Source organism: Hyla sarda, chromosome 3 (assembly GCF_029499605.1).
Source record: "Hyla sarda isolate aHylSar1 chromosome 3, aHylSar1.hap1, whole genome shotgun sequence".
Classification (NCBI taxonomy): Eukaryota; Metazoa; Chordata; class Amphibia; order Anura; family Hylidae; genus Hyla; species Hyla sarda.
In genome coordinates this window covers 334,555,913-334,569,165 of record NC_079191.1, presented here as the reverse complement: position 1 = coordinate 334,569,165, position 13,253 = coordinate 334,555,913, and the positions used below count along the sequence as shown (strand labels likewise).

At 40.2% G+C, this 13,253-nt stretch overlaps 1 protein-coding gene across 4 annotated transcripts in view; it reads right to left on the bottom strand.

Annotated features, from left to right (window-relative positions):
- The window catches only part of AKAP12 (A-kinase anchoring protein 12), a 167,449-nt gene that overhangs the window by 31,651 nt on the left and 122,545 nt on the right, over positions 1-13,253 (bottom strand). For all 4 annotated transcript variants that reach the window (XM_056567347.1, XM_056567350.1, XM_056567351.1 and 1 more), the window contains exon 2: positions 9,242-9,383. In XM_056567347.1, coding sequence (XP_056423322.1) covers positions 9,242-9,383 — 142 coding nt within the window. The remainder of the gene's footprint in view (positions 1-9,241; positions 9,384-13,253) is intronic.

Here is a 13,253-nt window from a genome sequence, read left to right as displayed (position 1 = left end):
CTGTTATATTATGGACGATCGCATCGGGTGTCACGACTGACACCTGGGGCAATATGTCTATTAGTACAGGTACTACTACTCCCATCATGGAACAGTGTGTTCCATGCTGGGAGTAGTAGTACTACCTAAAAATAAAAAAAAGAGAAAAAAAGTTAAACACACACACACTTTTTATTATTTATTAAAATTTCGTAAGAAAAAAAATACATTTATTTTATTTTATTTTTTGGTACCCAACTATTTTTGTACATAAAACGCCAAAGGGACCAAAAAAAAGCAAATTCCACACAAAGGTAAAAACGCAAGAAAAAAACGCCAAAACACAGGGAAAAACAGTGGCAGTTTTTCTGGCGATTTCTCTGGCGTTTTTAATGTTCCATTGTGACTTTTTCTTTGGATACTAGTTCTAAAGTTGTATAGCTATGCCATAGTCATAGTTAACTTAGGCTGGGTTCACATATGTCCGGCATAGGTGAACTCGGCCTAGATCTGGACACAACTGATGCCATAACTGATGACAGGTTGTCACCAGTTGTACGGCATCCAGCATCCATTGTTTTTGGATGGAAGACAGTGTCCTCTGCTCTCCGGTGTGTCCAAACATCTGGCGTCAAAATTGAGACGCTGGATGATTATGAACTGTCCCATTCAATTGGGATCAGTTCTAGCGGCAGTTTTCTTCCGTTGCACACCGGAGGGAAACTATACCGGACGCCTGATATACAGTATGTCAACCCAGCCTTATTGCAGTGGTCCTGAATTTATCATGGTCTAACAATTTCTTGCAAAATCCTCAATCTACGCCAGTCCTGACAAAACGGGTCACACATTTTGGTGCACGTGTTAAAACAGTCGCAGAGGAGGAACCATACAAAGTGGTGTGCTAAAATGTTATTTAAAAAAAAATGTGTACTAGCACCATATTTTTCACCTGCCATCCAACCATTTAATAAATTTGGTGCATATACACATAACCATCACACAAAAAAGGTGTTGGAAAAATTGTTAAAACTATACCACCCTTTATTAACCCCTTAAGGACACAGCCCATTTTCACCTCTAGGACGCAGCCCTTTTTTGCACATCTGACCACTGTCACTTTAAACATTAATAACTCTGGAATGCTTTTACTTATCAATCTGATTCCGAGATTGTTTTTTCGTGACATATTCTACTTTAACATAGTGGTAAATTTTTGTGGTAACTTGCATCCTTTCTTGGTGAAAAATCCCAAAATTTGATGAAAAAATTTCATACGTCCATTTGCGCGAACGTGTAATTCGCCTGGACGTATGCATACGTCCAATAGCGGGAAGGGGTTAAAGGGGTACTCCGGTGGAAAAAAAGGTTTTCATATCAGAAAGTTAAACAGATTTGTAAATTATTTCTATTTAAACATCTTAATCCTTCCATAACTTATCAGCTTCTGTATACTACATACAGAGGAAGTTGTGTAGTTCTTTCCAGTTTGAACACAGTGCTCTCTGCTGACCCCTCTGTCTGTGTCAGGAACTATCCAGAGCAGGAGAGGTTCTCTATGGGGATTTTCTTCTACTCTGGACAGTTCCTGACACAGACAGAGGTGGCAGCAGAGAGCACTGTGGTCAGACTGGAAAAAACTACACAACTTCCTCTGAAGCATACAGCAGCTGAAGGATTAAGATTTTTAAATAGAAGTAATTTATAAATCTGTTTAACTTTCTGGCACCAGTTGATTTGAAAAATTTGTTGTCCGCTTGTTTTCCACTGGAGTACCCATATTAATTCCACCCTCCCCCTTCGCAATGTTTAGTTCTTTAAACTTTGACTTATTTATTAGTTACAATATATGGTTTTGAAGATAGTTAATTTACATAGCAAAAGTGTTAATAGATTTTTATTTAGATTTCCTTCAAGATATATAGATCATTATAGTAAAAGACTGTCTTCTTTGGTTATGGGGGGGGGGGGGGGCAGCATCTTATCCCCTTTCCTTTGGACAGTACTCCAATGGAGTACCCCTTTAAAATTAGTATTGTCCTTGAAAAGCAAATTATTGGCAAGTCTACAGTTACATGGTTCAAGGCTAGGTACATTAAGAATGTAGCTGGAGAAATCAATACCAAAGCTGCATTGATCCAAGGTTTTACGGTGGTAGATATAATGTACAAAAAAAATACTTTGTTTTTTAAACCTAGGATGACCACGTACTATTGATCTTACATTTCTGAAAGACTTTTACCTAACAATTGGTTGGTGAAAGGGTATTCCGGTATCCTATATTTTTTAGATTTTGCTTACTTGTTCCTTACCAGTCACTGGCAGCAGTGGTTTCCTGCGTTAGTCAGTCATTGGTCGTTTGGAACACTTAAAGGGGTACTTTGCTCCTAGACATCTTATCCCCTATCCAAAGGATAAGAGATAAGATGTGTGATTGCGGGGGGCCCAACGCTAAGGACCCCTGCAATCTCGGCTGCGGCACCCCAGACATCCGGTGAACAGAGCAAACTTCGCTCTGGGATGCATGACTGGCTATGCGGGATGGAGGCTCATGACATTACGCCACGCTCGTGACATCACGGCCATGCCCCCTCAATGCGAGTCTATGGGAGGGGGCATGAAAGCCGTCATGCCCCCTCCCATAGACTCGCATTGAGGGGGCGTGGCCATGATGTCACGAGCAGGGCGTGAGCCCCAATTTGTCATGAGCCTCTGGCACTGCTTCCGATGCTCCAAACGGCGGGTGCAGCAGGGAGATTGCGAGGGTCCCCAGCGGCGGGACCCCAGCGATCAGACATCTTATCTTCTATCCTTTGGATGGGGAATAAGAAGTCTAGGGGCAGAGTACCCCTTTAAGCACTCAGGTGAGCTAAGCATTCATGTACATGGGCAGAATGGGATAGATAGCTGTTGACTGACAGCTGGTAAGGGTTGTATGGCTACCTTTAAACTATGTTCACACACTGTAAAATTGTGCAACCAGAAAAATGGCAGAAAATAAGGCAAAAAAAATGGTGTGTGAACATTGCCTTACTGTTCTGTGACCAGCTCTGTGATCTGGGCTAGGCTGCTATCAGTGAAGCTATAACACAATAAAGAATGCTAATGACTGCATCGGACAACATCCCCCCCAAAAAATCCAATAAAGCAACAGCATCTGCCATGCATTTTTTATGTAAAAAAAAATCTCTGGTGTATGGCCTTGTCAAAATGCTAAATCTTTTTTGTAAAATGCTTTTCTTTAACTCAGGTATTCTAGTTTTTATTTTTCCATTTTACAAGATCGCTCAATTTACCCTCATTAAGGTAATTACTTAAGGGCCCATAGAAAAACTAAAGTCCAGACAGTTGACTTGACCTTTCTCTACAAAAGGAAGTAACAGGAACACAAGAGGTCAAAACAGGATGGCGTAACCTCATTTACCTAGGAATAGCAACAAAAGAGTTACTTCCCATTGCGATGTCGTTGGTGAGAAGAATGTTAATGTCACACAATACACTATGGCTCTATTCACGTCACGATTTCTCCACACATCATCGGTATACATCGGCAAACCAACAAAAAAATTTGCCAATAAAAACCGTGCCATGTTCCTAGCAGACCCATAAAGGGGTACTCCGCCCCTAAACATCTTATCCCTTATCCAAAGGACCCCCCACGATCTCCCTGCTGCACCCAGCATGTGTCAGGTGCAGTGCCGGAGGCTTGTGACGTCACGGTCATACCCCACTCGTGACATCATGGCCATGCCCCCTCAATGCAAGTCTATGGGAGGGGGCGTGACGCCCTCTCCCATAGATTTGCATTGAGGGGGCATGGCCGTGATGTCACGAGCGGGGCATGGCCGTGATGTCACGAGCGGGGCATGACCGTAACGTTACGAGCCTAATCCCTGCATCGCCAGTCATCAGGCACGGAGCGAAGTTCGCTCCGTCCACTGGATGTCTGGGGTGCCGCAGCCAAGATCATGGGGGTCATTAGCGGCGGGACCCCCGTGATCAGACATCTTATCCCCTATCCTTTGGATAGGGGATAAGGTGTCTAGGGGTGGAGTACCCCTTTAAATGGACCAGATGTAGTCTAATAGCATTCAGCCCTTTTCTCGAACATATACTGTTTCTGTATGGGACTCTAAAGCAAGGCCTGCTGCGTTTTGAGGCTTAGCGGGCTTTTATATCTTCACCAAAATGTCTGCCAATGAATATCCAGCCATGATCACAGCAGAGAGTCAGTGGTGTCCATAGCTTCAATGATGCTTACCCCCAATTAATGAATGGATGGGAATATGTTGATAAATGGATTTCCTTACAAATGTTATGGTACTAATAATAATTATGATGGGAATCATTCATGTGTATAGGAAACATAAATTGTACTTATATCCCCTGCATCTTCATGTATTGGCGAGGACATGATGATTAGTATAAAATACTGAAAATGAAATTCATGAGAATCAAAGGGTTAAGCAGGTGACGTTCGCCAAAAGGCACGAAGTGTAGGAATATCCGGTTCATATCTCATATTGTACACAAAACAATCATCATCAACTTTACCTCAACTTTCTCCATCCTGTCCCTCTTCTCTTCTTGTTGAGTAATGTGATTCATGACCAATGTAGAAAAATGTGATCATCCTGGAATTATTTCCTGCCATTCAGTCCCAAACAACTTCCTCCAAAAACTGTCAAAAGCAAAAACACAATCCTGCTGGCCCGCAGGTCGACAGCAAATGCTTGTTTTTTTTTTTTTGTTTTTTTTTCCTGTTGTTACTAACAGCAGAAAAAGTGAGAAAATCTTGTTGGGTTTTTATATGTAACAAGAATCCAGACGGTTTATAACTTTGAAGATATCATTACTTTGATGAATTACTGGTCGGATGAGATGTATATAGAGGCACTGAACCAACAGTCTATCTATATGTGTGTTGTAGGTGAACACAGCCATGTATGCTTTATATTCACTTCGCCACATTAACATTGTTCTGTGACATCACTGTGGGTATTATTTATGTAATATGGTGCTTTAATATATCATGGCTGTGACATCACTATGGGTATTATTTATGTAATATGGTGCTTTAATATATCATGGCTGTGACATCACTATGGGTATTATTTATGTAATATGGTGCTTTATTATATGCGAGCTGTGACATCACTATGGGTATTATTTATGTAATATGGTGCTTTAATATATCATGGCTATAATATATAATATAATATATAATATAATATAATGGCTTAAATATATCATCACTATGGGTATTATTTATGTAATATGATGCTTTACAATATGCGAGCTGTGACATCACTGTGGGTATTATTTATGTAATATGATGCTTTATTATATCATCGCTGTGACATCACTGTGGGTATTATTTATATAATATGGTGCTTTATATATGTGATCTGTGACATCACTGTGGGTATTATTTATGTAATATGATGCTTTATTATATCATCGCTGTGACATCACTATGGGTATTATTTATGTAATATGATGCTTTATTATATGTGAGCTGTGACATCACTATGGGTATTATTTATATAATATGGTGCTTTATTATATCATGGCTGTGACATCACTGTGGGTATTATTTATGTAATATGATGCTTTATTATATGTGAGCTGTGACATCACTGTGGGTATTATTTATGTAATATGATGCTTTATTATATGCGAGCTGTTACATCACTATGGGTATTATTTATGTTATATGATGCTTTATTATATGCGAGCTGTGACATCACTGTGGGTATTATTTATGTAATATGATGCTTTATTATATCATGGCTGTGACATCACTGTGGGTATTATTTATGTAATATGATGCTTTATTATATGTGAGCTGTGACATCACTGTGGGTATTATTTATGTAATATGATGCTTTATTATATGCGAGCTGTTACATCACTATGGGTATTATTTATGTTATATGATGCTTTATTATATGCGAGCTGTGACATCACTGTGGGTATTATTTATGTTATATGATGCTTTATTATACCTGAGCTGTGACATCACTGTGTGCAAATATCCCAATCCTATGACTTTATAGTGTTTATATTCCATGTACTGTGACATCATTGTGTGGATTATCCATGTATTATGATGCAGTTTGTTATCACTGTGCTGTGACATCACTTTGGTTCTTAGTCTATAGGGGAGATTTATCAAAACCTGTATAAGTGAAGAGTAATGCAGTTTCCCATAGCAACAAATCCGATTGCTTTTTTCATTTTCCTTTTTCCTTTTTTTTCATTGATTGGTTGCTGCACCAATGTTCCTATTATGTTTTATATCATAGGTTATCATATACAATTATTGGGACAATACAAATCCCTTTCTTGTGACATGTGCTTCACCCCTGCACTGTGACATCATTCTGACTATTATTTCTGTCCTGTTACTTCACTTTGTTACCCATGTGGTGGGAAATGATGGGTAGCATTATCCTTTACTACTGTGCACTGACATCACTGAAAGTATTTCTAGGGACATACATACATATACACTCCTCAACATTGAAATTGCAAGACCAAAAAGGAAAAGTTATGGAGTTATGGAAATCACTGGATCAATAGACAGGTTAATGATATCCAGATGTGGTGTCGGGGGTGCAAATTCAGGGTGAATGCAGGGCAGATGTTATGGCACAAGGGACAGGTGGTATTAACCCCTTCTGTTGTGACGTCAGGGCATGGTTTAGCCTTAACCACCCGAAGGTAATACTGCTGATCCTAGTCTGGGCAGGGGCAATGAAGACTTCCACACCAGGGTTAAGGATAATGACAGCTTTACTGAGGCAGAACAGATGACACAGTCTGTACAGTTCAGCCAATATCCCAGTGAGGTGACCAGTGACACAGGGGGACCTTGCAGGCTTGCTGGGACTTGCAGTAGTTAGACTAACTTTAGTGCAGGCAATGGTGACTACAGCTGGACTTGACTTTATAGAGATGGTGACTGATAGTAAGATGACTTGACTTACTGATGACAGACTTGTGGCTGCAGGACTTTAGGCTTGAGGCCTACAAAGCTCTGGACACAGACACTGAGACAACTGCACTGGACCTCAGCATACAGCAGAAGAGAGAGATTGCAGCCCCGTCCCCTTGTTATATAGGGGGGCTGTGCAAGGAGCCCATAGGTCACTTGGGAGGTCACCTGGTCACTGGAGCCCTCTGGTTAACAATCATGTGGTACAAACACTTAACGCAATATTACACTTATAATGTACAACTTATATATACAATGGGGACATGCAGGGACTCTGCCTGACAGGACAGAATTGCAGTATGGGGCCACATCCCTTACTGGGACATCACACAGATGATAAAAAATGGAAACAAAATATTAAAAACATGTTGATTTAATCCCTTTGGAAGGTAAGCACCATGTGCAGACATACACGCACTTATCTGCCTTGCGGTGCTATCATTGAGATTATTTACGGTTCTGCCATGCCGAATGCACTTGGGCATGCAAATCACCATGGCCACTGCTAGCAGCTCCCTTTGTAATTGCCAACCAATTACATCCCAGATGTGCTCAATGGGAGACAAGTCCAGAGGCACTACAGGCCATGGTGGCATGTTTAGGCCATGCAGGCTACTCACAGTAGCACAACCAACATGCAGCCCATGTATTTAAAAGCCATTCCTTGGACACTTAGAAGAAATGGCCATACCAATGTTTCAAATGAATGTAACCCCAAGCTGTTAGTGGACCTGGAATGAAGACTATAGGGATCTGACTACAGAACATTGTGACACCTAACAGTATTAAGGCCTCCTCAGAGTATTGTCCAAGTGGTCTCCAGACCAATTTTCTGCTATCATTGCAACTGTTTCATCACTGAAGATAGACCTCCATTGAAGCTTTCATTGCCACCTTGCTCTGCACCAAGATATGGTGATATGGGGTCAATGGAAAACCTGTAGCTGTACATATGATTCAAAGCCCAATGTTGTACAATCACCTTCTGTTGGTTTGTGTAGACACTGTTCCCTGCCCTGGGCTTGGTATGTGATGTCCAGTTTCACTCCCAGTACAGAATGGACCTTTACACACTATTCCTCTAATCTGATTCTTCCATGCAGAAATTTGTCTCTGTGCACCTCTTGCTTATGCACCTCCTGTTGTCATTTCAGTTCGTTGTTGGTCTCTCAACCACTGGAACAAGCAACTCTGAATAGAACTGACATCACGGCCTACTTACATAGTAATCTGTCTAAGTGATAAACCAAGGTCTCTCAGTTCAAGGATTCTGTCCCTCTCAGTTTACGACAAGTGGTGATAAAGAGGAGGCATCATACTGTACTGACTTCAATTTCTAAGGGTTTCATATTGCTGAAAAAAATGTGCTTACCATCTGGCTTTTATACCATTGAAGCCTCTCCCACATGTCACAGATTGGAGCTAGGTGCTTAAAGGGGTACTCCGCTGCTCAGCGTTTGGAACAAATGGTTCTGAACGCTGGAGCCGGCGCCGGGAGCTTGTGGCGTTATAGCCCCGCCACCTCATGATGTCACACCCCGCCCCCTCAATGCAAGTCTATGGGAGGGGGCGTGACGGCTGTCACGCCCCCTCCCATAGACTTGCATTGAGGGGCATGACGTCATGAGGGGGCGAGGCTATGACATCACAAGCTCCCGGCGCCGGTTCCAGCATTCGGAACAGTTTGTTCCAAATGCTGAACAGCGGAGTACCCCTTTAAACGATACAGTTCTTAGAGCTGCCTGCTACTCGATTTGGATAACCTTATGGCTTGTCCATCTTGGTATTTCAATTTCAATCTTGAGGAGTGTATATAAAGTTACAGAAGGATATATAAGCAAATACCAGTACTATAAATTGCAACTTAGATGGGTCCAGATTTTGTATGGGGACTTGGAGACTCCAAGTAACATCTTTGCGATGGTGACACAGTAGTGTGTTTAAATAATATACCAGAAGGAACTGTATGTAAAAGTAATACGCCTGATCTAGGTGATTTTCTTTGTTGGCCTTTTTTTGGAAGGAAAAATGGATAGATGCATGCAATGACAGACATTATACCTATTATAATATGGAAATGTTGACTCATTGCTTACTGTTACTACAAGAGGTCATCTCATACCTGGTCATTTCTCATTACTCTGCTGCATTTCAAGATTTATATTTTTGCAGGCCTATGAATTAATGCCCTATACATGTAGTTTCAATATTCCATACATTACATGCCAATGTGCAAAATTGCCTATACAAAATGTTACCAACCTTCTTTAACAACTGCCATTATTTCTTCTATTCCGTGTCCATTCACATCCGAGGCCTGAAGTCCTTCTACCAATTGTTCTACCAATTCTTCTCCATCAGTGGCACCATTGAGTATGGCTATTTTTCCATTTGTGTGAAGCAACTGTAGACAGAAACAAAATACGTGGTAAATATAATGGAGAACTTTCTATGCCGTGAGCTAATCCACACTACGGTTACCCATAAGTACATTGGATATAGAGCTAGATAGATGCATAGGAAGTGTATGTGAATGTACAACTCATAATTGCATTGAAAAGCAGTCTTCAAGGGCGGGGGGGGGGGGCACTTGATATTCTCAAAGAAATTGACCACTATGCAAAATCTATGGTGGACTGGAAATCAGCCACACAAAATCTGATCTTTATAAGGGGGTATTCTTCTCCAAGAGGTGGTATTCTGGAGTGACAAAGGCGTAAAGTTCCTAGGTAGGTTATTTTACACCTAGATTCATGGAAGGTGCAGACAATGTCAGTCCTCTGACTAAACATGAAAATAAACAATAATTATTACCATAACAATCATCATAATTGTTTAGGCAGTGAAAGCATTTTCTCGAAAAAAAAATGTAATTTGAAATGATAGGATGAGTATTAAATGTGTTATTAAAGTAGATTATGTCTGACTTTATACTGTATGTAACAATAGTCATCTATTCCTGCTGTGCGGCAATAAAAAATGTAAAAGGCAAGGCTCTACATGCTTTCGCTCTATCAGGAATTTATTTATGTTGCTCATATGGCATCAACTTATTTAGCACAGCCATCTTGAATGTCACCATTTAAGCCAGTCTCTGTCCCCAGTTTGGCTCACAGTCTAATTCTAGAAACACCCTAATGTATCAGTAAGTTTTGGGGTAACATATTTTATAAAAACGACAGCATGAATAAAGCTGCCCATGCACATTGGATGTCCATAGATCAAACACGGCCTAGTGTGTATGCCTGCTTCCTATGTGGAAGTCAGGTAAAATAGTTCTTGGCGGACAGTTCTCTAATGTATATGGCCAGCTTAGTTAAAGGGGTACTCCGCTGCTCAGCGTTTGGAGCAAACTGTTCCGAACGCTGGAGCCGGCGCAAGGAGCTCGTGACGTCACGAGGGGGCGGGGCTATGACATCACAAGCTCCCGGCACCAGCTCCAGCGTTCGGGAACAGTTTGTTCCAAATGCTGAGCAGCGGAGTACCCCTTTAAGACTAGAAGGTTAATGATTTTGCTCAGGATCATTTATCCAATTATCTAAAATAGTCAGAATTGTTCTCCTCCTTATATTTATCATAGTTGCATAGTTTGTCAGTCCATCACCAGTTATCCTACCATGCTGATGCAGAAGAAAAATAACCCCTATAAGTAGCTGCCTTAGCTTCATATTAGGAGAAAAAAAATTCCTTTCCAGATCCAGAAGGATATTCTAGATAAATCCTTGGATCTACACCACATATCCAGCAGTCTACTACAGATAACTTGTAATATTATGTCTTTCAAGGAACATTTGAAGATTATTTCAAAGTCATTCAACAAATTAGCCACAAAACATTCCATAGTCTCCTTGCTCGTACAGTAGAAAAAACACTCCAATTCTCTGGAAATAGTAGTACATGTCACAATTACAGGCCTAGATAGGAAATGCCCTCTGCATTTCCATTGACATATTTTCCAAGAGCCTAGTCCTTAGGCAATTGTTGTAGTCAAACATATAGGTCAATACAGTTAGTTGGTCGCCATCTGAATCCATCAAACTATTGTCTGCGTGAATAGATCCTTATAAAGGCAATGTACAATTGTTATCAGAAAGAGTGGTTGTTTTTTTTATCATATCATTTCCAGCAATTCTTATGTTCAGGTATCATACTATCATACTAAGGATACGTTCACATGACCGTCTGTCCCCATTTTTTATTCCCCGTTTTGGTTACGTTCTTGCAGGCTGTAAACGGATTAAAAACGTTTTAAAAAAACGTAAATTTACATCTGTTTGTACCTGTCTGCACGCATTTCCGTTTTTGTTGATGGCAGAAAAAACAGCGCATGCAGTATTTTTTCTTCCGTCAAAAAGAAACGGAAGAAAAAGCAGATACAGTAAATTTAACATTGAAGTCTATGGAAAACAGATGAGCGTTTAATGTCATCCCCGTTTTTTCAATCTGTTTTTTGATCCGTTTTTACTTCTGAGCAACAGAACAAAAAAAAATTTGTTTTATTAACTGAACAAAAACGGATCCAAACGGATAAAATCCGTTTACATCCGTTATTGTCCGTTTTTTAAAAGTCCGTTTTTATTTTTGACGGGAGAAGAACAGGATGGGTCTAGATGGCCGTGTGAACGCAGTCTTACCCTACTTGACTTTTTCACATAAGATCACATGTCATTTTGAGAATTGGGTTATTTATAAAATTTTTTCGCTTGAAATTCTATGAGACATTATTAAGAAAAAAAGTGTTATATTCTTATACATATAATACATAGGTCCTGGCTGCTTATATTGCGGAAGTGTAGAGTAGCTTTACCAATGTAATATTCTAAATACTGTATCTAAAAGTACGTAACAGAAAAAATTATCATCTGTAAATGTCCTTGGTGGCCAAAGGCAAGTAATTGTACATTTTAAGCATATTCAGCATATGATAGACGTAGGGCGGTGGGTGGCCCAGTAGGGAAGGTGTCTGTGGCTATTTTACACATAAATTGGGTGTCTGTCTGCAATTCGTCCTCTGTCTATAGTCCAAACTCCTCCTAACATGACCACAGATCATTATAGGTGAAAAGTATATTTTATTATATTGAAACTTGAGCTTTTAAAGGCATGTCTAGGTGGCTGGTTAATGCAGCATATGGACACCATTTTTATTGTCCATGGCATCACAAAAGTAACATTCTAAATATCTAGAAGTACAAAGTAGAATAAAAAATGATCTGTAAATGTCCTTGGTGGCCAAAGGCAAATAATTGTACATTTTAAGCATATTCAGTATAGGATAAAAGGTGGAGTAGTGGGTGACACAGTAGGGAAGGTGTCTGAGGCCATTTTACATTTGAATTGGGTTGTATGTCTGCAATTCATCCTCTGTCTGTTGTCCAAACTTGTCCTTACATGACCACAGATCATTGCAGGTGAAGAGTATATTTTATTATATTGAAACTTGATCTTGAACAGGCATGTCTACGTGACTGGTTAATGCAGCATCGGGACACAATTTTTTTGGTCCATGGCATCACTGCCAACCGCTGGAAGAAAGAAACGACTAATACTGCTGCCATTGCCTACCCCTTTCCTTTCCCTTTATAGACAAATTCCCATCATGTTTATGGTTTTGAATATGTTTAAGCTGCTTTATGCCGCTGTTTTATTTGAAGGTATTAAAAGAGTAGACTACTATAATTCTGTATCTCTCAAATAAAATGTGTACTGGAAAAAGTAGGCCACACATAGTCACAAGTAGACCACATTTTGGATGTTGAAGCCTATGGCAATGCTAGATGTATGACATGGTATATGTTTGAATATAATTTTTAATGGTATTCCAACATTTACCCATGAAGGAGACCATGAGTGTAATGGGAATTTGGCAGCAGAGATGTTTTAGCTGCCACACTTGTTTGTTAATGTTATAGCAGTAGGGTGATAGCACTAGCTTGAGCAGGGTGACTTTTTATAGGCTCCATAGATGACCACATGGTGCGGGTGCTTTTATTGTAAAATGGGCAACAATTTTGCTATTACAGCTGAACGACACTTGAATATTGGGTCAAAGCAGGCTATGAGGACTGTGTGACAGGCAGCGGAATCTTAACCTGTCCAAGTTACCCCAAAGATAGACAGTACTAAAGGACAGCCTTCATACTATGGAAAAACATGTACAGTCAACAGCTTGACCGTCATCAGAGCAGTACTGGCAATACTGCCATCAGGAGCCTTGGCCAAATTAAACATAAAATGGGGCCCTGCTGCTGGCTCTAAATGTGCAGAAGGTTAG